General features: G+C 45.1%; 1 protein-coding gene across 6 annotated transcripts in view; it reads right to left on the bottom strand.

The window, feature by feature from the left end:
- Positions 1-26,661, bottom strand: part of STK32B (serine/threonine kinase 32B) — a 393,226-nt gene that overhangs the window by 284,228 nt on the left and 82,337 nt on the right. For 5 of the 6 annotated variants that reach the window (XM_040488131.1, XM_040488140.1, XM_040488158.1 and 2 more), the window contains exon 2: positions 17,366-17,421. The exons of the other annotated variant lie outside the window; for it this stretch is intronic. In XM_040488131.1, the coding sequence (XP_040344065.1) occupies positions 17,366-17,421 (56 nt within the window). The remainder of the gene's footprint in view (positions 1-17,365; positions 17,422-26,661) is intronic. 6 annotated transcript variants of the gene reach the window in all.

Genomic DNA, 26,661 nt, shown 5'->3' with positions numbered 1-26,661 from the left:
AATATTAATGCTAAGCGGACTGTGAAGTAAATTAAGGATATATACTATAATCCCTAGAGCAATAATTTTAAAACCTAATAGAGAAAGTAAAGCTATAAAGTCAATAGGTAAATTAAATGAGGATTTTATATTCAATTAACCCAAAACAATATGAGAAAACAGAAACAGAGAGAAGCAGAAAACAAGTAAAATCATGGTAGACCTAAATCAAACCATATCAGTAATGACATTTACTATCAATGAACTAAATACTCCAACTGAATAATGGAGATTTCCAGAATGGATTTAAAGAAAAGCAAGGCCTAACTATATGCTAAATATAAAAACACAGACAGGAGGGATGGGCTCCATGGGTTATAGGGATTCAGGAAGGCACCTGTTGTGATGAGCACTGGGTGTGATATGTAAGTGATGAATCACTAAATTCTACACCTGAAAATAAATGCATGGAAAAAAATATATGTCATGGAAACAGTAAGCACCAATAAGATAGAACAGCTACATTAATCTCAGAGAAAATAAGCTTCAAAGTAAATACTAGATACTATTAGCAGAGACAAGAAGAACATATCACAACGATAAGAGGCTCAAGTCATCATAAGGACACAACAATCAGACATGTGTGTGTCTAACAACACATTCAAAGTATAGGAAGCAAAACCGACAGAACTAAAGAAAGCAGAAATATCTCCACGATGAAACTTGGAGATTTTACACAACTGTCTCGGAAATAGATAAAACAACAAGGTTTTAAAAATCAGTAAAGACACAGAAGACTGAATAACATTAACCACTTCAACTGATATTTATTGACTATCACTGCCAGTGACTTTAAGGTACATGTTTTTTTCAAGTAGGCATGGTGTATTCTAAAATAAGTCATAGACTGGGCATAAAACGAGTCTCAATAAATGTAAATGGATTAAAAAATATATATGTATATATGTGTATATGTAAATATATGTGTTCTTAGACATATGTGTATGTTCATACATATATATATGTTCATACCTATCTATCTATAGATAGATAGATAAGATATACTAAGATAGTATAAGATATAGATAGATAGATAGATAGATAGATAGATAGATAGACAGATAAAGATAGATAGATAGATAGATAGATAGATAGATAGATAGATAGATATGTTCTTAGACCACAATGGAGTAAATTAGAATCAAGAAAAATAAGAAGTTTAGAAAAAAACCCAAATGTTTGGAAATTAAGGAAACACATCTAAATAATTCGTGGGTTAAAGAAATCACAACAGAAATCAGAAATATTATAAACTAAATACTAATGAAAATATGGTATTTCAAATTTCAAACACATCACACACAAATTATGTGTGATATAGCTAAAGTAGTACTTAGAGGGAAATTTATAGCTAAAAAATTATATTTTTTAAAATGTCTAAAATCTGTAACTGATAGTTCCATCTTAACAATCTAAGAATATAGAAACTGATCAAGAGAATAAGAGAAAGGACACAAATTACTAATATTAGAAATAAAAGAGGAATTACCATTACAGATGGTATAGAAATTTAAAGGATTATAATGAAAATATTATAAATTACTTTATGCCAACAAATTTGCTAACTTAGAGAAAGTTGCTAAATTCTTTGAATGTTTCAGCTTAACAAAATCCACATAAGGAAAAAACCCCAGAAAATCTGAATAGCTTTATATCTATTAAAGAAATTGATTTTGGGGGGCGCCTGGGTGGCTCAGTCGGTTGAGTGTCTGACTTCAGCTCAGGTCATGATCTCACGGTTCATGAGTCCGAGCCCCGCGTCAGGCTCCATGCTGACGGCTCAGAGCCTGGAGCCTGCTTCGGATTCTGTGTCTCCCTCTCTCTCTGCCCCTCCCCTGCTCATATTCTGTCTCTCAAAAATAAATAAACAACAAAAAAATTTTTTTTTTTAATTTTTTTTTCAACGTTTTATTTATTTTTTATTTTTGGGACAGAGAGAGACAGAGCATGAACGGGGGAGGGGCAGAGAGAGAGGGAGACACAGAATGGGAAACAGGCTCCAGGCTCTGAGCCATCAGCCCAGAGCCCGACGCGGGGCTCGAACTCACGGACCGCGAGATCGTGACCTGGCTGAAGTCGGACGCTTAACCGACTGCGCCACCCAGGCGCCCCAAAAAAAATTTTTTTAAAGAAAGAAATTGATTTTGTTGTCAAAAGCCTTTCCACAAAGAAAACCCCAAAACCCAGTGGCTTCATTCATCAATCCTACCAAACATTTAAGGAAGTAACATCAATTTTACACAAACCGTTTCAGAAAACAGAGGAGGAAAATGTCCCGAATCATTTTATGAGACTAGTATAATCCTAAAGGAAGCTGACAAAAACATTACAAAAAACTGAAATTGCAGGTTAATATGCCTTTTGAACAACTGAACATAAATTAAAAATTCTCTACTAAGGTATTAGCAAACTGAATTCAACAATATGTAAAAGGATAAAACACAACCATGTGGGATGGAGCTGAGGAATGGGAGATTGGTTTAAGATCTGAAAATCAATCAGTGCAATTCATCTTAATAACAAAATAAGGAGAAAACAATATGATCATTTCAACAGATGCAGCAAAAGCATTTGACAGAATTCAACAACCATATATGATAAATATCTCCAGCAAACTAGGAATACAGAGTTGCTCAATCTGATAAACGGCATCTCTGAAAACCCTAATAATTAAATTTGGAGTGATTCTTACCCCTTAACATTAAGAACAAGGCAAGGATGTTCACATTCATGACTTCTCCTCATCAATGTACTGAAGGTTATAGCTATTACAATAAGGGAAAGATTAAAAAAAAACATTGGGGAGGGGGAGTATTAAAACTACTTCTTTAGCAGATGTCATCATCGTTGACACAGGAAATCCCCAGAAAAATACAAAGTAACTATCACAACTAATAATGAGTTACTAAGATTTCAGGATAGAAGATTACGATATAAAAATCAATTGTATGTTTATATCTAGCAGCAACCAATTAATTAAAAACAATCCCATTAAAATTGTGTCTAGGGGCGCCTGGGTGGCGCAGTCGGTTAAGCGTCCGACTTCAGCCAGGTCACGATCTTGCGGTCCGTGAGTTCGAGCCCCGCGTCGGGCTCTGGGCTGATGGCTCAGAGCCTGGAGCCTGTTTCCGATTCTGTGTCTCCCTCTCTCTCTGCCCCTCCCCCGTTCACGCTCTGTCTCTCTCTGTCCCAGAAATAAATAAACGTTGAAAAAAAAAATTAAAAAAAAAAAAATAAAATAAAATAAAATTGTGTCTAAAAAATCCTCATGAACTATTTCAGGAAAATTTTAATAATTTTAATACAAAAAATGGCAGCCCCTGCCCACAAAATTACAAAGTATTACTAAAAGAAAGGAAAGATTATCTAATAATAAGTAGTGGTAAATAGAAATAAAGACATATACCATATTCATGGATTAAAAGCCTTGACACTGTTAATACGTCAATTGTTTCCAAATTGATCCTAGATTTAATGTAATCCCAATTATAATCCCACCAGTTTTTTTTTGTAGAAATTGACAAGCAATTTCAAGATTTTTATGAAAATCCAAATACCTAGAATATTCAAAGCAATCTTAAAAAAAGAAAAAATCTGGAGGATATATACAACCTGGTTTCAAGACTCACTATAAACCTACAATAATTAAGGCTTGCATGAGGATCAACAAATACGTGAAATGAACAAAATAAAGAGCCTACAACTAGACCTCCCACTTATGCAAGGTATCTGATTTTATACAAGGTCACCAAAGCAATCCAGTGAGCAAAGGCAAGTCTTTCCAAGACACGGACATCCATCGACAAAGAAAATGAACCTCATCACTTACCTCGCACATACAAAAAGTTTAATTCAAGATAAATCATAGAACTATAGCCATAAAGCTTTTAGAAAATAAAGACAGTAAAACGTCTTCATGACTTAAGTATGTTTTCTTAAGCCAAGTTTTCTTACGCAAGTCACATAAAGTAATAACCTCATAAGCTACAACACTTAACAAGCTGATCTCATCAAAATTTAAAAGTTCTGTGTCTCAAAATGCACCGCTAGTGAAGTAATAGGAAAACCATATTCTGGTTTAAAAAAAGTCTCATATCTGACAAAGGACTGGTATCTGTATATATATCCCCACAACTCAATAATAAAAAGAAATCAATCCCTTTTGATACCCTGTTTTCATCTCCTTTGGATATTTACCCAGAAATGGGATTGCTCGATCATATAGCAGTTCTATTTTTAATTTTTTTAGGAACCACCACACTGTTCCCCATTAGTGGTCGAACCAGTTTATATTCCCACAGACAGCGCACAAGTGTTCTCTCTTCTCTGCATTCTCGCCAACACCTGTTATCTCTGGTCTTCTCCACAAAACCCACTCTAACATGACTGAGGTAACATCTCACTGTGCTTTTAATTTCTATTTTCCTCGTGATTAGTTGAGCACCTATTCACGATCCCGTTGTCCATTTGTATGTCCTATTTGGAAAAATGATGATTTAGTTCCTCTGCCCATTTTTTAAAAAAGCTTATTTATTTATCTTGAGAGAGAGAGAGAGAGAGAGAGAGAGAGAGAGAGAGAGAGAATGAGAATGAGCAGAGAAAGGGCAGAGAGAGGGAAAGAGAATCCCAAGCAGGCTCCATGCTGCCAGAGCTCAAACCCACGAACCGAGAGATCATGACCCAAGCTAAAAGCAAGAGTAGGACGCTGAACCGATTGAGTCACCCAGTCGCCCCACCCTCTGCCCATTTTTTAATAGGATTTTGTTGTTGTTGTCAATGAGTTGTAGAAGTTCCTTTATAGGTTTTGGATATTAACGCCTTATGTGATATATGATTTGCAAATACATTCTCCCATTCTGTAGGCTACCTTTTCATTTTGTTGATTGTTTCTTTTGCCACGCAGACGCTTTTTACTTTGATGTAGTTACACTTGTGGATTTTTGCTTTTGTTGCTTTTGCTTTCGGCGTCCTACCCAAAATATTGTCGCCAAGACTGGCGTCAAGGTGATTTTCCCTACGTTTTCCTCTGAGAGTTTTACAGTAACAGGTCTCACGCGTAAGTCTTTAATCTGTTTCAAGTTATTTTTGTGTGTGAGCTATATAAGATAGGCATCCAATTTAATTTTTGTGCATGTGATTATTCAGTTTTCTCAAGACCATTTGAAGAAATTATCCTTTCTCCATTAAGTGTTCTTGGCTCCTTTGTCAAATATTAGTGTCGTAAAGGTATCTGCACTCCCATTTCTACTGTAGCATTATTTGCAATAGCCGAGATGTGGAAACAACCTAAGTGCCCATCAATGATGAATGGATAAAAGAGATGTGGAATACAATGGAATATTATTCAACCCTGAGAAAGAAGGCAATCCTACCATTTGCAACAACATGGATGGACCCTGAGGATATCATGCTTAGTGAGATAAGCCAGAGGGAGAAAGACAAATACTGGAGGAGATCACGTGGAATCTAAAACAGTTGACCTGGTAGAAAACAGAGTTCAATGGTGGCTGCCAGGGGCTAGGGGTAGGGAAATTAAGGAGATGTTGTTAAAGGGTACACACTTTGAACTGGAAGATGAGTAAGTTCTGGAGATCTAATGCACAGCATAGTGATTATAGTCAACAATATTATGCACGTACAAGTTGCAAAGAGACTAGATCTTAAATGTTCTCATCACGACAAAGAAATGATAATTATGTGACATGGCAGACGTGTTAGCTAACGCTAGATGGTAATCACAATGCAATATATAAAGGTATCAAGTCAACATGTACACCCTGAACTTACGCAATGTTATATGCCGGTTATATCTCCATAAATTTTTCTTAAAACACCACATGCAATAAAGATACTTGGAGAAGTGGGAAAAAGACAATCAACTTTTTTTCAAATATTTTTTAATCTTTTTATTTTATTTTTATTTTAATAAATATTTTAATATTTTAATCTATTAATTAATTAATAAAAATAATTAATTGAAAATTAATATTAATAAAATACTTTTAATAAAATTTTAATTTATTTACTTTTGAGAGAGAGAGAGACAGCGCAAGCAGGGGAGGAGCAGAGACAGAGAGAGGGAGATACAGAATCCGAAGCAGGCTCCAGGCTCTGAGCTGTCAGCACAGAGACCAACGCGGGGCTCGAACTCACAAACTGTGAGATCATGACCTGAGCTGAAGTCAGACACTTAACTGACTGAGCCACCCAGGCGCACCCCAACCTATTTTTTTTTAACAGCAAAATGTTTTGAAAAGAAATTTCACAAAGGAAGATACAAGACTGGCCATTAGCACTTGAGACAAATGCTCATCAGTATTAGTCATCAGGAAATGCTAACTGCAGGTGCCCTGAATACTATGAAACACCCGTCAGAAGAGAGAAAGCAAAAATGTGTTGGCAAAGATGTAAAATGAGTGAAGCTTCTGGGAGGAATACAAAAGGGCACGACCGTGCTGGAAAAAGCCTTTGGGCTGCTGTGTACAAATCCAAACATACACCTAGTCCATGACCCAGCAAGCCAGTCCTAAATATTTACCCAAGAAAAATGAGGCCGTACGCTTACCAAAACAGACGACACAAACGTTCACAAGCAACTGCATGAAAAATAATAAAGAGCTAGGAACAGTCCTAGAGTCTAGCACGATGAAAATGGATGACCAAACTGATCCATGAATAGAGTGGACCAAAAATTTTCCATAAAAGGAAGAAAGCACTGCTGCGAGCAACACAGGTAAACCTCACGGAGTGAGGCTGCAACGTCGTCACGCAAAGCGCAAAACGTTGGGAAGCCTTCCACAACAGAGCGCTTATGGTAGGACTCCATTTGCAGGAAGTTCTAGAACAGGCAGATCTAATCCATGGAGGAGGAGTGGTTCGCGTGAAGATGAGTTTTGACGGGAAGCGGTCAACAGGGGAATTCTGAGCGGTGGTAATCTCCTACATCTTTGGGGAGATTCAAGTTACACAGATACATGCCTCTCTCAAACTTTGGCAAACGCACACAAGATTTGTGCATTTCACCGTACGTACGCTTTCCATCAGACGAAAAACTAGACACACCTCTTGGCCGAAATAATTGGGGAAGGGTGCAGGGTTGTAGGTCGCGATCGCTTATGAACTCCGGACAGCAAAAACAGGTTCAAAACAAGTTTATTACAGCCAGGCCAGACAGGGAAATATAACAGGTCCCGGCAGTCTGGCCCTGAACAAGCCTTGGGAATGTCTTATAAAGGCTGTATCGACCAACTGGGTTGCAAAGGGTGGCAGCTGGACATGGTGGGCACCAATCACACAATGTTGCAGGTTTTTTAAATATAAGGCGGGCACCAATCACCCAGTGCTGAAGAATCTTAAAACATAACTTGTTGACTCTAGCCAGTTGAATGCCGAATCATGTGGTTTACGATATTAGTCTTCTATCTATTCGAACAAGACGCGGTGCCCGAGAACGGGGAAGGGTGATTACGCCAAGCAGGTTTACAGAAGCTCAAACAAGCAGTTAAGAGGAAGTTCTATTTCTCAGTAACTCGGCAAATGTGGTTTTAAGCAGAACTAATACCCAGGGAACAGAAACAGCACTTCTAGGAAAGCCCAAAACAAACTCTGGTTCAACATCTCACACTCTGGGGTCCTTCTAAGCTTACACAGGTCATAGTTTACTCCCGGGCTACAGGAGGCTAGCTAGGTTTGCCCTTTACATGCAAATATCTGCAATGGACTACGAAACACATAAGAAAACAAGACGGATTAATAAATGGACGGAAGGAAAGGTATTTCCTAAAATACGTTTGGTGGAATGTTACTGGTTGCACGTACGTGGTGGCTATGAGCGTTTACTATAAAATTCTTTCAGCCTGAGGCACCTGAATGGCTCAGTCAGTTAAGTATCTGACTTTGGATTTCAGCTCAGGTCATGATCTCACGATTTGTGGGCTCAAGCCCCACATCGGGCCCTGCACTGACAGCTCGGAGCCTGGAGCCTGCTTCGGCTTCTGTGTCTCCCCCTCTCCCTGCCCCTCCCCTGCCAGCACTCTCTCGGTCTCTCTAGAAATAAATTTAGAAAACCAAAAAAAAAAAAAAAAAAGTAAAATAAAGTGAAATTCTTTCGGCTATGCTGTATTTTTTTGCAGATTTTCATACTAAAGTGATAGAAAATATTATATAGGCATCCAGTCAACCCTGTCCTTTACAGAAAGGGTACTTTTTGAAGTCTGGATTCGGCACCCTCCAAACCCACCCCTGTACACCTGTACCTCCCGGGATTTTCTCCATCAGTGTTCTTCAGACTGGACCTTCAGTATCGCTTTCTTTCTCTGCATCCTGCATGTATCCGAGAGATCCTCGAAAGCAGGCACCACATCTGGTCCATTTTTGCGACCTCGGAATCTAGACCAGGTCCCAGAACGAACGAATCCCCCGTATGACGGGTGGGTGGGCAGGTGGATTGGTGGGAGAGCGGACGAGGGAACAGATGAACGGAAGAAACAGACCTAAGCTGGTTAGGGTTCTCTCAGCCCCAGACAACTGCCAACAACTGGACAAGACTCAGGGACAAGAAAACTAAGAGAAAACTCAATGACAAGGGTCATGTTAGAGCCAGATCTAGACGGTTTCCAGGAGGATGACTGCCAGGCAAGATCATGACCCTTGCCAAGCCTGGTCCCGCCACTTGTCAACAGTGACAGATGTCATGCGCGGTGAGATGTCCCGGGAACGTAAGTGTACCTCCCAGCCCTGCCTGCCCTAGTGCTACACTTAGGTCCCAACACATGGCCCTTCATGCAAGAACCGTGTCACCTGCTTCCAAAAAAGCACATTCGCTTAAAGCTCCCCCTACTTGACCCCCCGTCCCCTCAGGAACACTGCCTGAGCCCTGAGGGGTCGCCGTCTACCAAGCAGCATTTGGGATTCTGTGCCGGGTACTCCACTGTGCCACCCCATTGAGACCTCCCACAGCCTGACACGGAAGATACGACACGCCTAGTTCACACGAGCAAACAGAGGACCTGACCGTACAAGGCTGGCATTTGAACCCTGTGTGCCTGACTCCCGAGCGTCTGCGCTGAGCTGCCCTGTGCACCCAGAAACCCTGGCTGGCTGATGTCCCAGGGGTGGTAGCCATCCCAGGGGAGATCCTTGTTTGCCCGAGGATGTCGTGCAAGGATGGGGTGCTCCCTATGCACGCAGACGGATCAGTCAGCCCTGGAACACCCCTCTCAGAGCCCAGCCCAGCCTTTTGAAAAAAATTGACTGAACAGGGGCATCTGGGTGGCTCAGTCGGTTGGGCGTCCGACTTTGGCTCAGGTCGTGGGTTCGAGCCCCGCGTCGGACTCTGTGCTGACAGCTCACAGCCTGGAGCCTGCTTCGGATTCTGTGCCTCCCTCTCTCTCTCTGCCCCTCTCCTGTCCATGCTCTGTCTCTCTCTCTCTCAAAAATAAATAAAAATTAAAAAAAAATTTTTAATTGATAGAACATATTAGTCTCAAGCATGGAATTTAATGATTTCATATTTGTAAATAGTGCAAAATGACCACAATAAATCGAGTTACCATCCATCACCATATACTGTTGTAGTTTTTTTCTCATGACAACTTTATTGTTGTTTTTTTTTTAAGATTTTTTTCCAGAGGCAACTGTACTTTATTTATTTTTTAAAAATATAATTTATCATCAAGTTAGTTAATACAGTGTGCTGTATAGTGTATACGGTGTGCTCTTGGCTTCGGGAGTAGATTCCTGTGATTCAAAGAGCCAAATTATGGAAAGAGCCCGAATGTCCATCAACTAATGAATGGATAAAGAAGATGTGGTTTACATATACGATGGAATACTACTTGGCAATGAGAAAGAATGAAATCCTTCCATTTGCAACAACGTGGATGGAACTGGAGGGTATAATGCTGAGTGAAATAAGTCAGAAAAGGACATATGTTTTCACTCATACGTGGAATTTGAGAAACTTAACAGAAGACCATGGGGGAGGGGGAGGGGAAAAATAGTTTCAAACAGAGAGGGAGGGAGGCAAACCAGAAGAGAGACAGCAGGCTGAGAGCAGGGGCGTGGGGACGGGCCAAAGAGGAGTCCAGGGGTGCATCTGAGAACTGGCCTGTGACCTGTGTGTCAGTCTGAAGGACCACGTGGCTCCCCCCATGACACAGCGCCAACCGTAGTGACACTCTACCCTACAGTCCAGGCCTGGGGGGCCGGTCATCTCCCTCCTGCAGGCCTGCCCTGAAGTGTAAGTTATGGAAAGGGGGCCCGGGGGGGGGGGGGGGGGGTGAGCCCCAGAATAAAAGCAGGAACGGAGGGTTTCACCAGGATTTCTAAAGCGGCACTATGTCCGAATAATCATTCACAGGGTCAGATGGGGTTCAAAGTGCCCCCAAGCAGAGTAAATGCCTCTGAAACCGTTTCCTATGGCTTTAGTTTTGCTCTGGCCTCTTGCTAGTAAGTTCTTCCCAAACCTTCCTTCTCCCCACCTTGGCTACCGCTTGCCCCTGCTCCTGCCTTTCTTTTTTTTTTTAACGTTTATTTATTTTTGGGACAGAGAGAGACAGAGCATGAACGGGGGAGGGGCAGAGAGAGAGGGAGACACAGAATCGGAAACAGGCTCCAGGCTCTGAGCCATCAGCCCAGAGCCTGACGCGGGGCTCGAACTCACGAACCGCGAGATCGTGACCTGGCTGAAGTCGGACGCTTAACCGACTGCGCCACCCAGGCGCCCCAACTCCTGCCTTTCTTACTGCACCATGTAGTAATCAGGATTCTCCAGAGAAATGTAACCAGTGAGATCAGAAAAACAGAGAGACAGACAGATTTACTTTAAGGACTTGGTTCCACAATTGTGGCTGCTAAGTCTGAATTCTGCAGGGCAGGTGAGCAGGCTGGAAACCCAAGACCTGGAGTTGCCACCTGGATGGAGGCAGAATTCCTTCTTCTTTAGGGGAACCTCAGTCTTTCTCTTAAGACCTTCAACTGATTGGGTGTGACCCACCCACATTATGGAGGGTCATCTGCTTTACTCTAAATCTACTGATTTAAAGGCTAATCTGATTTAAAAATTACCTTCACAGCAACATCTAGTCTGGTATTTGAGCAAATATCTGGGTATCACAGCTTAACCATGGAACACATAAAATTAGCCATCCCACACCATGTCATAATTTACTGTTTTTCATACCTGCTTTTTCAACAAGATTTCTGTCCTCAGGAAACCCCCAGTGTTGTCAGGAACACAATATAATGCAGCACATGGCCCTGCTCAGTGGCCCAATGAATGTCTGTGAAAAATGTTTTTTTTTTTTAATATTGAAACGTAATCTTTATTTTTGAGTGTCTGTTAAATTAACAAACAACCCAGTTCACTTGATAATGTAAATGGTCAATGATTTTATTTATTTTTTTATTGTGACCAAATTTTTATTTTTGGCATTTTTAAATTTAAATTTTAGTTAGTTAAAAATAAATAAATGTTAGTTAATATACGGTACAACATTGGTTTCAGAAGAATTCAGTGATGTGATTCATCACTTACATATAACACTCAGTGCTCATGACAAGTGCCCTCCTTAATGCCCATCCCCCATCCAGCCCATCCCCCACCCCCTCCCTCCATCAGTTTGTTCTCTATTGTTAAGAGTCTCTCGTGGTTTATTTCCTTCTCTTCTCTTCCCCCCCCATACGTTCATCTGTTTTGTTTCTTAAATTCCACATATGAAAGAAATCATACGGTATTTGTCTTTCTCTGACGGACTTATTTTGCTTAGCATATTCATTCCAGTTCCATCCACATCATTGCAAATGGCCAGATTTCATTCTTTTTGATGGCTGAGCAATATTCCATTGTATACATATACCACACCTCTATCCATTCACCAGTCGATGAACACTTGGGCTCTTTCTATAGTTTGACTATTGCTGATAGGGCTGCTATAAACATCGGAGTGCATGTACTCCTTCAAATCTGTATTTTTGTATCGTCTGGGCAAACACTTAGTAGTGAAATTACTGGATCATAGGGTAGTTCTGTTTTTCATTTATCAAGGAGCCTCCATACTGTTCTCCATAGTGGCTGCACCAGTTTGCTATTCCCATCAACAGTGCAAGAGGGATCCCCTTTCTCCACATCCTCACCAACATCTGTCGTTTCCTGAGTACTCAATGTTAGCCATTCTGACAGGTGAGGTGGGATCTCATGGTGGTTGTGACTTGTATTTCCCTGATGATGAGTGATGTCGAGCATCTTTTCATGTGTTTGTTAGCCATCTGGATGTCCTCCTTGGGAAAGTGTCTGTTCGTGTCTTCTGCCCATTTCTTAACTGGGTTGTTTTTTGGGTGTCGAGTTTGAGAAGTTCTTTGTAGACTCTGGATACTACCCTTTATAAGAAATGTCATCGGCGAATATCTTCTCTCACCCCATCAGCTACCTTTGCGTTTTGTTGATTGTTTCCTTCACCGTGCAGAGGCTCTTTATCGTGATGAGGCCCCGATCGTTCATTTTCGCTTTCTTTTCCCTTGCCTTCGGTGACCTGTCTAAATGGTCAACAATGGTAAATGTACCTTGGCCCAGCACAGGGTACTTTCGGTATGGTGGCCAAAGGGTACTCTCAGCACAGCAGCCAAAATGACCTTCTACAAACTTTACAAACAGATCACGTTGTCCAAACCCCAGGGCCTTCCCTTCTCCACCTTCACCACAGTTCACTAGGTCCTACGTGATTCGGTCCTTACTGACATCATCGACCTCAGCTAAAGCAGTCCCCCCACCTTGAAGCTCCTCAAAACTACCGACCACACTCCTAGAGTGTTTGCATTTGCTGTTCCCTCTGCCTGGAACCTGCGTGTCTTACTCCTTCACTCCCTTCAGGATTGTGCTCACACATCATTTTACCACGGAGGACTTCCTGCCACCCTCTGTGAGAACGCTGTCCAGGATGGTGGAAATGACCTATAACCTGAACTGTCTAACACTGTAACCACCAGCCCCATGTGGCCACTAGGCACTCAAACTGTGGCGAGTGTGCGTGAGGAAGTGAGTTTTTGTCATTTCATTTAGTGTGAATTAATTTAAATTTAAATACCTACATGCGGTTAGGGGCCACCCTATGACAGCTCAGCTCCGTAAATCAGCAACCTCTCTCTGCCACTACCTCCCCAAACACTATACCCCCCTATATTGTAATGTACTTACTACTATCTTACCAAAGATATCCATATTTACCTGTCTGCCATCCCTCTCCTTTCTAAATGTGAACTCCTCAAGGGAAAACACTCGGGTCTGTTTAGGTCAGGATTGGATCAAAATCCAGTGCCCAGCACTGGGTAGGCACTCAGTTAATATTCATGCATTGAGAGGCGACTGGGTGGCTCAGTCGGTTGGGCATCTGACTTTAGCTCAGGTCATGGTCTCACACTTCATGGGTTGGAGCCGCATGTCAGGCTCTGTGCTGACAGCCCAGAGCCTGGAGCCTGCTTCAGATTCTGTCTCCCTCTCTCTCTGCCCCTCCCCTGCTCTCACTCTGTCTCTCTGTCTGTCAAAAATAAACATTAAAAAAATTTTTTAAAAATATTCATGCATTGAATTAATTAAAGAACAAAAGAAAGTCCAAGAAAAGAAGGGAGGGAGGGAGGGAAGAAAGGAAGGAAGGAAGGAAGAAAGAAGGAAGAAAGAAGGAAGGAAAGGGAGGGACAGAGAAAAAGAGAGGAAGAGAGGGAACAAGGGAGAAAAGGCTGATTCTACCCAATTTCTTAGATCAATATCTCAGTTTAACTCTGAGTTCCGAATGGTCTAATCAAGAGTGTGAAGCTGTTAAAATAGCAGGTGCCTGGTCATCAAACAGGCTTTGGCTCACATCCCAGCTGGGACACTGCTGGCCTGTGTGACAATGGGTGGACTACCTTGTCTTCTGGAGTTACCAAGTCTGGATATTTCCATCTAGATTTTTCCACTTGTATAATGGAAATAATAATATTTACTTGGGAATGTATAAGGATACCTGGCACTCAGTACGTACTCAAAGCAAATATTGCCAAAGGAAATTTCTGAGTAAGTGGGAACACACGGGCTGGGCCTGGGGAACCTTTCTTGTTTTGGGAAAGTCCTTGCCTTCTTTTCATTGTGTCCCAACAGCCTGTCACTGGAAACAGTTGAGGATTACAAACATGTACTTTCCACAAACAAATGTCAAACCTCCCAACAAAGAAAGGCCCAAGACAGTTGCCTTCGCCGTTGAATCTTACCAAACATTTCAAGAAGAACCAATTCCAGTGCTCTCAAACTCTTCCCAAAAACGGAAGAGGAGGGAACACAACCACTCATTTTATGGGCCCGTAATGAGCTCGATAACAAAGCCAGGCAAAGACACAAGAAAAGGAACCACCAGCCAATCTATCTGATGAGCATGGATATAAAAATCCTCAATCAACTACCAGCAAATCAAATCCGAAGGCACTCACTTTAGGCAGATCGCACACCACGAACAACCGGGATTTATCCCTGGGACATAACACAGGGAAATCCCAGCACAGGGAAATCAATTCACGTGATATCCCACGGCAACAAAACAAAAGAAAAGTCACAGGATTGTCTGAATAGAGGCAGAAAAGGCACTTGACCAAAGTGAACACACTTTCCCGATTAAAATCCTCAACAAAGCAGGAATGGAAGGGAATTAACTCAACACAGCAAAGGACATATACGAAAAGCCCACAATTAATATTATAGTGAAAAACTGAAAGCTTTTCCTCTAAGGTCAGGAAAAAAGGCAAGGATACCAACTCTCACCACTTCCGTTCAACACAGTACTGGAGGTCCTAGACAAAGCACTTAGTCGAAAAACGAAAACAAACTAAGATAATTAGAGAAAAGAAAAGAGAAGAGAAGAGAAGAGAGGAGAGGAGAGGAGAGGAGAGGAGAGGAGAGGAGAGGAGAGGAGAGGAGAGAAAAGGAAAAGAAAAGGAAAAGAAAAGAAAAGAAAAGAAAAGAAAAGAAAAGAGAAGAAAAGGCATCCAAATTGGAAAAGAAGAAGTAAGTGTCTCTGTTTACAGCTGACGTAATCTAATGTATACAACATCTTAAAGATGCCATAAAAAAATTGGAATTAATACATTCAGTAAAGTTGCAGGCTACAAAACCAGCATACAAAATGCAACTGTGTTTCCATATACTAATAATGAATTATCTGAAAATGATATTAGGGAAACAATCACATTTCCAATAGCATCAAAGAAAATTCAAATAATACAATGAAAGACTGGTGTACAGAAAATTATAGAACACTGACAAAAGAAATTAAATAAGACACAAACAAATGGAAAGGCGTCCATTTCATGGATTGGAAGGCTTAATATTATCAAAATATCCATAATAGCAAAGCAATTTAAAGAGTCAACACAACCCCTATCGAATTCCCAATGACTTTTTTTTACAGGAAGAGAAAAAAAAACAATTATAATTCACATGGAACCACAAAAGATCACAAACAGCCAGATCCACCTTGGGCAAGAACGGAGCTGGTCACATCACGCTTACGGATTTCAAATTATATTACAAAGTTATATTAATCAGAACAGCATGGTGTTGGCATAAAGACAGACACAGAGACCAATGGAACAGAATAAAGAGCCCAAAAATAAAGTCATGCATACGTGGTCAACTGATCTTTGACAAGGGTACCAAGAATACACAATGGGGCAAGGTAGTCTCTTCAACAAATGGTGCTGGGAAACTGGATATTGACACACAGATGAACGAAATTGAGCTTTACCTCACACCATATACAAAAATCAAGTAAAAGTTGGCTATAGATTGAAATCTTAAGACTTGAAACTATAAACCTCCCAGAAGAAAACATTGAAAGAAAAAAGCCTCGTGATACTGTCTTAGCAATGATTTCATGGATATGACATCAAAAGCACAGGTAACAAAAATAAACAAGTATATCAAACTAAAAAGCTTCTGCACAGCAAAGGAAATAGTCAAGAGTGCAAAGGCAACCTACAGAATGGGAGAAAATATTAGGAGACCATATATCTGATAAGGGGCTCAACTCCAAAATATGTAAGGAGCTCCTATAATTCAATAGTTTAAAAAACCCCACAACTAGGAACCTGATTTTAAGACCTGAACAGACACTTCTCCAAAGAAGATGTTCAAGTGGCTAATAGGTAGGTTAATAGGTGACTGAATAGAACTAATCATCAGGGAAATGCAAATCAAAACTACAAGTGGTCAGGAAGGCCACTAGCAAAAAAAAAAAAATATTGGCAAGGATGTGATGAAATCAGAGCCCTTGCACACTGATGGTGGCAATGTGATCGCTACAGTGGAAAACAGCATGGAGGTTCCTCAAAAAATGAAAACTAGAACGTCCATATGATTGCGCAATCTCACTTCTAGATACTTATCCACAGTAATTGAAATCAGGATCTCAAAGAGATATCTGCACTCCCGTGTTCATTGCAGCATGGGTCACGATCGCCAAGATGGGGGAACGATGTAAACGTCCATCAACAGATGGATGAATTAAAAAAAAATGTGGTTTATAGGTACAATAAAATATCATTTAGCCTTTGAAAGAGAAAGAAACACTACAATTTGCAACAACACGGATGAATCTTGAGGACATCATGCTAAGTGGAAGAAGCCAGTCACAAAAAAGGACAAATACTGCACGATTCCGTAGACACGAGGTATCTAAAAAGTCAAAGTCATAGAATGGAAGAGGGGGAATGGTGGTCGCCAGGGACTGAGGGACGGAGGAAGCGGGGAGGTAGGTACTCGTCAAGGGGCATAAAGTTTCAGTTGCCCAACATGAATAAGCTCTAGAGATCTGCTGTGCAGCATCATATCCACAGTCAACAATGATATACTGCATATTTTAAAATTTGTTAGGAGAGTAGATCTCACGTCCAGTATTCCTTCCACAAGAAAACTTCCTTACAGAATGCCTACATTGCAGGAAAGCATTGATGCTGGCCATCTCCTAAATTTGTGGCTTTTGTTTCTCTGCTTTCCTCATTTGGATCCTCAAGGAAGAAACAGCATTAGCAATCTTGAAATAATTACCATTGTAATCCACCTAAACCGGGACTGCCGGGGTAATTTAATTTTCAAAATGCAATTACAGCAGATCCAAAGGAAACTCTTCAGACTTCCTTTCGCATTTCAAACTTGGCAAGCCCGCGTCTTCCCATCAAGCAGGAAATTCCCAGGGCCCAGCAACCAACACAGAAACAGACACACAGACCCGCGCGTGCGCACGCGCCTAGTGGTCGGGACTTTTACATTTTGTTAATGAAGTTTTTAAAAATCCATCATTCTTACCTTTCCAAAACTCCCTTTACCGATGGCCCGCAGGATCTGAAAATGGTCAAAGTTGACTGCAAAAGAGAATGAGGGAAAGAAAGAAACAGATCAGGTTGGCCACACCTTGTCACTGGTTCTCGAAAGTCCGCCCTACACTCCCACCCGTTTATTCCGAATGGCTTCTGGTTTCATCTGCCTTATATTTGTCACGGCAGCACCCCGCCTTAGTTTTCGAGGGGTTTCCCCATTCTTGCTACCCCTACTGCCTTACTCTAGTCTGGTTTCCACCCTATCCCTACAGCACAGCAGGCCAACAACACGTGGCCACAGACACCTTTTACTTGGCCACTCTGTCCTTCTCAAAGCACCTGCTCGGCTCCTACGGAAATGCACCCTCTCAGTTTTCCAGTTCATGCTTCAGCTCATGCTTCACGCGCACTCCGCTTCACCCTCCCAGCCACGAAATACTAAAGTCTGTCAAGCCTCCATCTACCACCTTCCTCTTCTCACCGGTTCCAAAGGCTTCAGTCACCCCCTAATTGCCAGGGACTCTCCAAGGAACCTTTTCTCTGGCCTCCAGGCTCTACGTACTGATGGATGCCTACCCCACAGCAAGTCTTGAAGCTTCAAAGCCACTTTGAACCCAACAGGTCCAAAATGGAGCATGGGAGGAGTGCTTCAGCATGCACCCGACCTCACGCGCTCAAAGCCTGGAACTCATCCTACACCCCCTGCCCCTCTCTCTCAACCCCCCATTAGTCCTTCATCGGGTTAGGTCCGCTGTACCTCTTGGCTCTCCCTCCCATCTGCCCACCTGTAGTCCAGTCCTCCTCCTCTCTTGACCCTCCCGTCCCGGGATATGTTTTGGCTGCAGGGAGGGGGTCTCGCCCATCCTCTACTCCCCTCCAATATGCCCCATCGCTGCTTTCCAAGAAAAGAGCAAATTCCTACATGGACCATCCAGACACTCGCCTCTTCTGTTTCACCGCCCACATTCCCCATACTCTCCAAGCCCCAGACACACAAGCTTCTTTTCTGTGCCTACGACAGTCATCCCCTGGGCTTTTAACGCTCTTCTCCTGACTGCACGCTTATGAACTCTGCCCTCTCTTCACCCTTCTCCGTCCAGGGCAAACCGAGCTCGCCCGCCAGATTTTCGGCTCCCCTGGCCCACTCTCCCAGCGGGGCTTTCCTCCAAAACACCTGGTTCTGTATTACTTTACATGGATTTGATTAAGATCACTTCTTCCCCGCTAGACGCCAAGCCCCCTGAGGTCAAAAGCCGTGTTTGCGTCTCCCACCGCGTCCCCGGCACCTAGCACGGTGCGAGCACACAGTCAGTATCCAGCAAATACTCATCGACTCAAGGGCTGAGTGAAAGCAGATGTCCACTTGCACACCAGCCACGACTGCTCGTGCATCAGGAGTGTTCGGTAAACAGTTTTTAATGAGGCTGAATTATACAGCCAGTTTCCAGTAACTCGGAAAGACGCGTCATTTACAAAAGATGAAGTGAGTTGATTCGTTCACTCCGCTGCGGGGGCGAGGATGCGGGGAAGTGAACGAACACGGTTCCCTGTGTATGAAAAGGACGCGAAGGAGGACAATTAGGTTGAACTGTGTCCCTACAGAGCCCCAGTCAGAATCCAGCGTGCCCTCTGGTGCCCAGCGTGCTTGGAACAGAGAGGCAGAGTCAATGGTTAACTTGGCAAAACCTTGCTTCTTGGACCTGGATTGGCTTCCTTCGCGTATAGCTGGTCAGGAAAGGAAAGCCTACGCTCTGACCTCCTGCCCCCTCACCAAAAGTCAAAGAAGAGAAAACAAGGTGCCTGGACTGCGTTTGCCAGGTGCCCAGCAGCGAGCTGGGAGATGGGCGCATCCTCTCGTGAGCCCCGAGGCCCCACGGGGCAGGCATCGCTGCCAGGGTTTGCCAGCCACCCCCCACGTGGCAGGAAACGTCCCTGCTTCTCCGAGCACTCCCTGCGACATCAGGATAACACCCCTCGTTTGGGGGGTAACTCCTGCCTGCGCGTGGCTCACCTGCTCTCTCAGGAAGCCTCTCCGTCTTCCAATGCAGCCCTTTCTCTCTGGACCTCCCGCAAGACCGGTCTGTCCAGGCATCAGGAGAACCCACCCCAAGTCAGACCGCTTAGGTCCAGAACCCGGCTTTGCCACAGCCCTCGGTGAGTCACATGGCCTCCGTGTGCCTCACTTACCCCACCTGTTAAGTGGGTGCGACAGTGCCCACCTCCCACAAAAGCAGAGAATCGTGCCCAGCACAGTGCAACGTCTCAAGAAGCCCTCGCTGTTTGTGCTGGGGGACAAAGGGCGGTTCTCCCTGCCATCCAGCCTAGTCCAATAAGCAAGGAAGTACCGATGTGTCTCATGTCTTCTGTTGGAAACCCCCACAGGACACGCATTTTTTGTAGGGGGTACGGATGCGTGAGATTATTTACAGCGTGATAACCCCAATTATGAAAATAATAATAAGTTTAGGCATTCGCCGGTTGGCTCAGTAACGAACACCCTGCTCCAGTTAGGAGACAAGACCAAAGAGCCAAGCCCTCCTAGGAAGGCCGTTCCCTGCACACCCCCCGCCTCCTAGCCCATCAAAGGGGGTGTGAGCCCAGTGATGTGCTAGACAAGGAGCAGCCCCTGTGTATTTCCGCTTATCCTGCTCTCTCTTCGGAAACCGTCTTCAGGGAGCAAGGTTTTCCTCTGCTCCTTCTTGCCAGAAGCTTCTTAGGGCCAGCCCCCATGTGCAGGGGCCCGCGGTGTCCAGAACTGCCCCTCAAGGGTGGGGGGGGGGGTCTGGCTAACTCTGGGCTTTGGCATCAGGGAGCCCTCGCGGCTGCCCTCCTGGGCCCCAATCCTCAACCCCAGGTAAGACTTGATTCTCCGCCGGCCTCTCCTTCTGTCGCGTCTCCTAACTGGAGAGGGGTGTTCATTACTGAGCCAACTGGCAAATGCCAAAACCCGTTATCATTTTAATAATCAGTGTTAACCGTGCTGTAAATAACCTCACTCATCCGGATCCCCTACAAAAACAGGTGCTCTGTGGGGGCTTCCAACATAATAACATGAGCCAAACAGGTACTCGTTTAATGTTTATTTGCTTATTGGACTAGATTGGATTTAAATGGCTTTGAGCATATGGCCTGTGTTCTCCATTTATCTGGCATCTCCCTGAGGCCTGGTATACTGGTACTTACATAAATGGTGCCTACGTGAACACACTCTGAAGAAGGGAGGGCTTTGCAGTGGCTGGTGAGCAGTCTGAAATGGCTTCAGGGACCGTGTCAAGCCAAAGACGGGTCTAGAAATTGCATTGTCACGTAGGGTTGTTGGCCCAGAGCAGGAGAACTTGGCCGGGGGACCGGAGGGGTTGACGAGCGAGTTCAGATCTTGTCCTGGTTTGCCTGGGACCCCCCTGGTTTTAGCACTGAAAGTCCCACAACCCTAGGAAAACCAGCATAGCTGGGTCACCTGTCATGTTTCTAGATCATTAAACTGCACCCCGCCCCCCAAAGAAGTCACAGCATTGCTGGAGCCAGCTTGGAGACGGTAAGATACGCTCTTAAAAAAGGAGTGTCTGGGGGCGCCTGGGTGGCACAGTCGGTTAAGTGTCCGACTTCAGCCAGGTCACGATCTCGCGGTCCTTGAGTTCGAGCCCCGCGTCGGGCTCTGGGCTGATGGCTCGGAGCCTGGAGCCTGTTTCCGATGCTGTGTCTCCCTCTCTCTCTGCCCCTCCCCCGTTCATGCTCTGTCTCTCTCTGTCCCAAAAAAATAAATAAACGTTAAAAAAAAATTAAAAAAAAAAAAAAAAAAAGGAGTGTCTGTTCAGACCACAAGACACAGAGTGGCCCAGGGTGACACTGTGACACGTGTGGGGTTAAGGTAGAAACAAGGGGCACAGTGCTTGGCAAAGGTGTGCACGTGACCTCAGCCAAACAAGAGAACAGTGGCATTTGCCTGCAAGACGTCACGTGGACAATGAAATGGCACACAGGCCATGAAACAGCTGGTTGGGGCGCCTCGGTGGCTCAGTCGGTTGAGCATCCGACTTCGGCTCAGGTCATGATCTCGCCGTTCAAGGGTTCGAGCCCCGAGTCAGGCTCTGAGCTGTCCAGCGCCCCGGAGCCTGCTTCGGATTCTGTGTCTCCCTCTCTCTCTCCCCTTGCCCCACTTGTGCTCTGTTTCTCTCTCAAAAATAAATAAATAAACATTTTAAAAAAAGAGAGAATTGGTTGTTTGCCTGGCTCAGCTCAACTCTCTCTTCTTCCTTCATAAGGAAACCTCAGGTCTGTTAAGGGATCAGTGTGGACAGCCCCAGGCAATGAGTCACACCTGGCCTAGTCCAGTGGTGTCCATCAGAATCATGGGGAGGCTTCTCAAGAAAGATCATGCCCCCACTCCTGAGCTTCTGGGGAGAGGCCGGAGCATCTGAATTTCTAACAAGTTCCCAGGTGATACGGATGGTCCAGGGGCCACCACATTTATCTGGACAACGGTGCACCCCACAGACACTCGCGCAACTGGCAATGACCTTGTGACACAGGCCTGGTGAACAAAATCTCAGCAGAGAATCCTCCGCTGTATTTCTGGGAAAGCATTTTTTCCTGATGAAAAGGGACCGTTACAAGTGGAGTGGCCCTTCAGCCCTCCTGCCTCTTCCTGCCATGAATATGGATGTGAGGTCTGAAGCTGCAGCAGCCACCTTGTGGTTATGAGACAACGAACACAAGCTAAAGGCCAAAGGTGCAGAGAAGCCATTCCCTGTTGTAAAGTCCCTGAGGCCATACCAGCAACTGCCTACCTCTCGACTTACTACGTTAAAAAAATACATTGTTATTTGTTCAAGTGCCTGTGAGTCAAGTCTGCTACTAATGGAAGCCAGAAGCATTCTTTTCTGATACACAAAGCCAGCCACACAGGGGTTCGGTATATGCCACCTATTTTATTGTTGGATTTCCAGCCTCATTGTAACCTTACTAAAACTAAAAGGCAGAAGAAGAAAGTTGTTTGGGGTATAAACATAAGGACCAGGCTGCCTGGATATGAACTCTGACTCTACCACTCACAAGCTGGGTGGCCTTGGGGAAGTCACTTAACCTCTCTGTGCCTCAGTCTCTTTACTTATAACATGGATATACTAAAATACAACGAATCCACACAGGTAAAATATTTAGAATAGTGCTGGCCCCGAAGTAAAGGCAACCAATAGTAGGTATTATCGCCGTTAGAATTCTGCATGCGAGGTTTTTTTCCCATTTTTCGCTTTTATGAGACACGACTCTTATTAAATCATGACCGAACATCACAGGGGTGATGAAGCCAGAGCTGTATTAGCGCCCATTAGTTACTGACCGTGACTAGCACCCTGGGTAAACCTGGTTGATGTACCTTTCAAGCCAGTGGGCTCTTTTCTCATTCCCATCAAACCGATTATTTCTAAGGAATGTCACGTTTTTCTTTCAACACGCTATATTCACGAAGCAGTTTATTCAGAGGCAAATGTGAATTTTCAAGATGGCTAATTACTCTTTCAAACAATCTCTAATGGCAGGTGACCCCCAATCACCATCCCATAAAAATGTATGCATTTCAGTATCGCACGCATCAGGCAAGGACAGAAAGAAACCGTCCCCTTTCCTGCCTCCCTGAAAAGCTAAACGGGTGGCCGTATGCCTTCACCCAAAAATGCTGATTTCCAACATCGTGTCAAACATCTGAAGATCTATGAAAAACGGCCCTGTGATGCCCTTTGGCAAGAGAACAACAGTCTCCTCTCTGATTCACCACCGTCCGAGCCAGCTCCATTCACGCATCTCTACCTCCGGCCTGACCCTGTAAGCATTTGAGTTTTGGCCCCGAGGATACCCAGGGGACGGTTACCGCCGGTGGAGGGAAAAGCAAGCGCAGAGGCCCTGGGTGGAAATGTGTGTGACGGTCCCCGGGCACAGCAAGCAGGCAAGGCTGGGCGGAGCGCAGCCTGGGGAGAAGAGGGAGTGGGGGAGCCGGTCCCCCGGGGCTGCGGTAGGGGCTTTGGGAAAGATCCCAATTTAGTTGTGAACTCAGAGAGACCAACCTGCCACATGATGGTAATCCAGGTCACGGGGTCCCGGCAGCTGTCACAGCCCTGCTAAATTTTTTTTTTTTAATTTTTTTTTTTTTCAACGTTTATTTATTTTTGGGACAGAGAGAGAGCATGAACGGGGGAGGGGCAGAGAGAGAGGGAGACACAGAATGGGAAACAGGCTCCAGGCTCTGAGCCATCAGCCCAGAGCCCGACGCGGGGCTCGAACTCCCGGACCGCGAGATCGTGACCTGGCTGAAGTCGGACGCTTAACCGACTGCGCCACCCAGGCGCCCCTACAGCCCTGCTAAATTAAAGCGAGCTTCGCTGGCAGATGCAGTGGGCACAGAGGATTTCCCGGGAAGCAAAGATTCCCCGCAGGATGCCATGAGGGCAGACACCCGTCACACATTTGTCCACACCCACGGGATGCCCGACAGCAAGAGGGAAACCCTCACATAACCTACAGACTCGGGGTGACGATGTGTCATATAGTCTCATCAACCGCAACAAAGGTACCACCCTGCTGGGGATGCTGATGATGGGGACGCTCCGCACGTGTGGGGGCAGGGGGCATGTGAGAAGTCTCTGCACCTTCCCTTCAATTTTGCTGTGAACCTGAACTGTTGTTTGTTTTGTTTGGTTTTTTAATTTAAATTCAAGTTAGTTAACATACAGTATAGTCTTGGCTTCAGGAGCAGAACCCAGGGATTCATCTCTTACAGACGACACCCAGGGCTCATCCTGACAAGTGCCCTCCTTAATGCCCATCACCCATCTAGACTATTCCCCCACCCACTTCCGCTCCAGCAACCCTCAGTTTGTTCTCTGTATCTAAGAGTCTCTTGCGGTTTGTCTCCTTCTGTTTTTATTTTACCCTTCCGTCCTTTCTCCTCTGCTCATGTTTCGTTTCTCAAATTCCTCGTATGAGTGAAGCCATATGATTTTTACCTTTCTCTAATTTCGCTTAGCATAACACCCTCCAGTTCCACCCACATTATTGTAAATGGCAAGATCTCATTCTCGTCGATCGCTGAGTAGTACTCCATTGTATAATATGCCACATCTTCTTTATCCATTCGTCAGTCGGTGGGCATTTGGGCTCTTTCCATAATTTGGCTATTGTTGAGAGTGCTGCTATGAACATCGGGGTGCATCGAATCAGCATGTTTGCATCCTCTGGATAACTTCCTAGTAGTGCAAGTGACGGGTCACAAGGTGGCTCTATTTTTAATTTTTTGAGGCACCTCCATCCATTGAAACAAAACAAAAAACCAGATGGAGTGGGTGGTCAGCCAGCAGCCCAGGAAAGGGAGAAGCAAGCAAGCAGCCTGTCCACACGTGGGAACCAGGGACAGGGGCATTCCCATCACGAGACTCTGGCCCACTGTGCGCCCACTTCTAGGACCACCTCTGTGTCTATGGTGCGCTGGCCCTGGTGGGAGCAGAGACTTCGGAGGGGACACACTCGGCTCACGAGGAGCTCGCAGCCCAGCAGGGGACACGGCCAGGTCCCACAGACACTGATGCAGGCGCCGGGGCAGTAGCAGGGTGAGGACCAGGCCCTAGGGAGGGACGTGCTCTGGGCTGCAGGGACGGTCTGTGCAAGTTTTCAAAAGCACAAGACCCCGAGTGTGGGTCTGAGGGATTACAAGTGTTCTGCAGGGGGTAAGGAGAAGGAAAGACCCCAGGAAAAGCTCCCAGAAAAGCAAGAACCCAGTGGCATGAACCAGCAGGACGAGGCCCCAGAACAGCAGGACCAGGGTGTGAGTGGAGACGAACGAGGAGGGTGGTTAACGCACTAGCTCACTGGACATTTCTTCAGGAGAAGGATGCACCAGGCCTCAGCAGAGGTTGGAAAAGCATTACTCCAAAGGGCCCATATGTCCTTGTTTACCAGGGGTTCCCAGGGGCCGATTCGGGCTCACAGGGCATTCAGTAGGAGTTATTTTATGTTACGTTATTTTATGTTATTTTATTTTATTTTATTTTATTTTATTTTAGAGAGAAAGAGCGGGGGACGAGAGCAGAGGGAGAGAGAGAGAATCTCTAGCAGGCTCCACACTCAGCATGGAACTCAATGCGAGGCTGGATCCCACGACCCCGGGATCACGACCTGAGCCGAAATCAAGAGTCAGACCGTCAACAGACTGAGCCACCCAGGTGCCCCAGTAGGGGGTGTTTTAAAGTATGTTTATTTATTTTGTGTGTGAGAGACAGGGAGTGCGGGAGGGGCAGAGAGAGACAGAGAGCAGCCTCCACGCTGTCGGCGCAGAGCCCGACACAGGGCTCGAACCCACGAACCGCGAGACGGTGACCTGAGCAGAAATCAAGAGCCAGACACTTAACTGAGCCACGCAGGCGCCCCAGTAGGGGTATTTTAGACAGGACGTGAGATCACCGCAGCCCTCGGAAAGAGAGAGCCTTGCTGCGAGCTCACCTGTCGGCTCCGGGGTCTGAGACGGTCCGCAGGCCCGAGAGCCAAAGAAGTGCCTTCTTCTCTCCTTTGCCCGCCATCCCGAGCGCTCCCACCCCAAGTCCTGTCTAGGCTGCTCACTGGCATCCCAGAGGTAACACATCCCCACCCCTCACCCTGGGCCTCACCTGCCTCCCGGCCTCCCCTGTGCGCTCTCCCTTCCCTAGAAGCACGTCAGCCTCCCACCCACCCCAGGCACTGTCCTCCTGTTCTTTCTGCTGCAATGCTTGGTCCTGCTTCACCCCAACACCAGCTCTCTCCCCTCCTCAGGTGTCTCCCCCCTGGAGAAGTAAAAGATCTTCCCTGACACTCCACCCGGGTGACCTCCCCCCCGGGTGTCCCTACCTCATCACATGGTCACCTCCTCCCTAGTAATTCTCAAGACCTGAAATATCTGTTCTTGTGTCACCTGTTCGTTGCCCATACCCCCATTTTGGAATGTCAACTCCCCAAGGGCTGGGGCATTTGCCTGTTTCGTTCGCTATGGTATCTCTGGAGCCTAGCACGGTGCCTGGCATATAGTAAGTGCTCAGTAAATAGCTACTGACCATGAACAGATGAGTCTTGAAAGGGACAAGTCCATGGGAGTACATGAACAATGACAGGGGAGTAGGCGCAGCTTCCAGGAAGAGGCAGCCCTTCACTTCTCAGCATCTCCCACAGTCATCTGCGAAATGGGCACAATGCTACCTGCCTTGTAGAGTTGTTAATGGGACAATAATACAGTGAAGGTAGCAGGACACTCTTCTCAAATTCACGTTC

Source organism: Herpailurus yagouaroundi, unplaced genomic scaffold, assembly GCF_014898765.1.
Source record: "Herpailurus yagouaroundi ecotype Mexico unplaced genomic scaffold, PumYag 28, whole genome shotgun sequence".
Lineage (NCBI taxonomy): Eukaryota > Metazoa > Chordata > Mammalia > Carnivora > Felidae > Herpailurus > Herpailurus yagouaroundi.
Note: the sequence above shows the minus strand (reverse complement) of the source record. Positions and strands in the feature narration are given on the sequence as shown.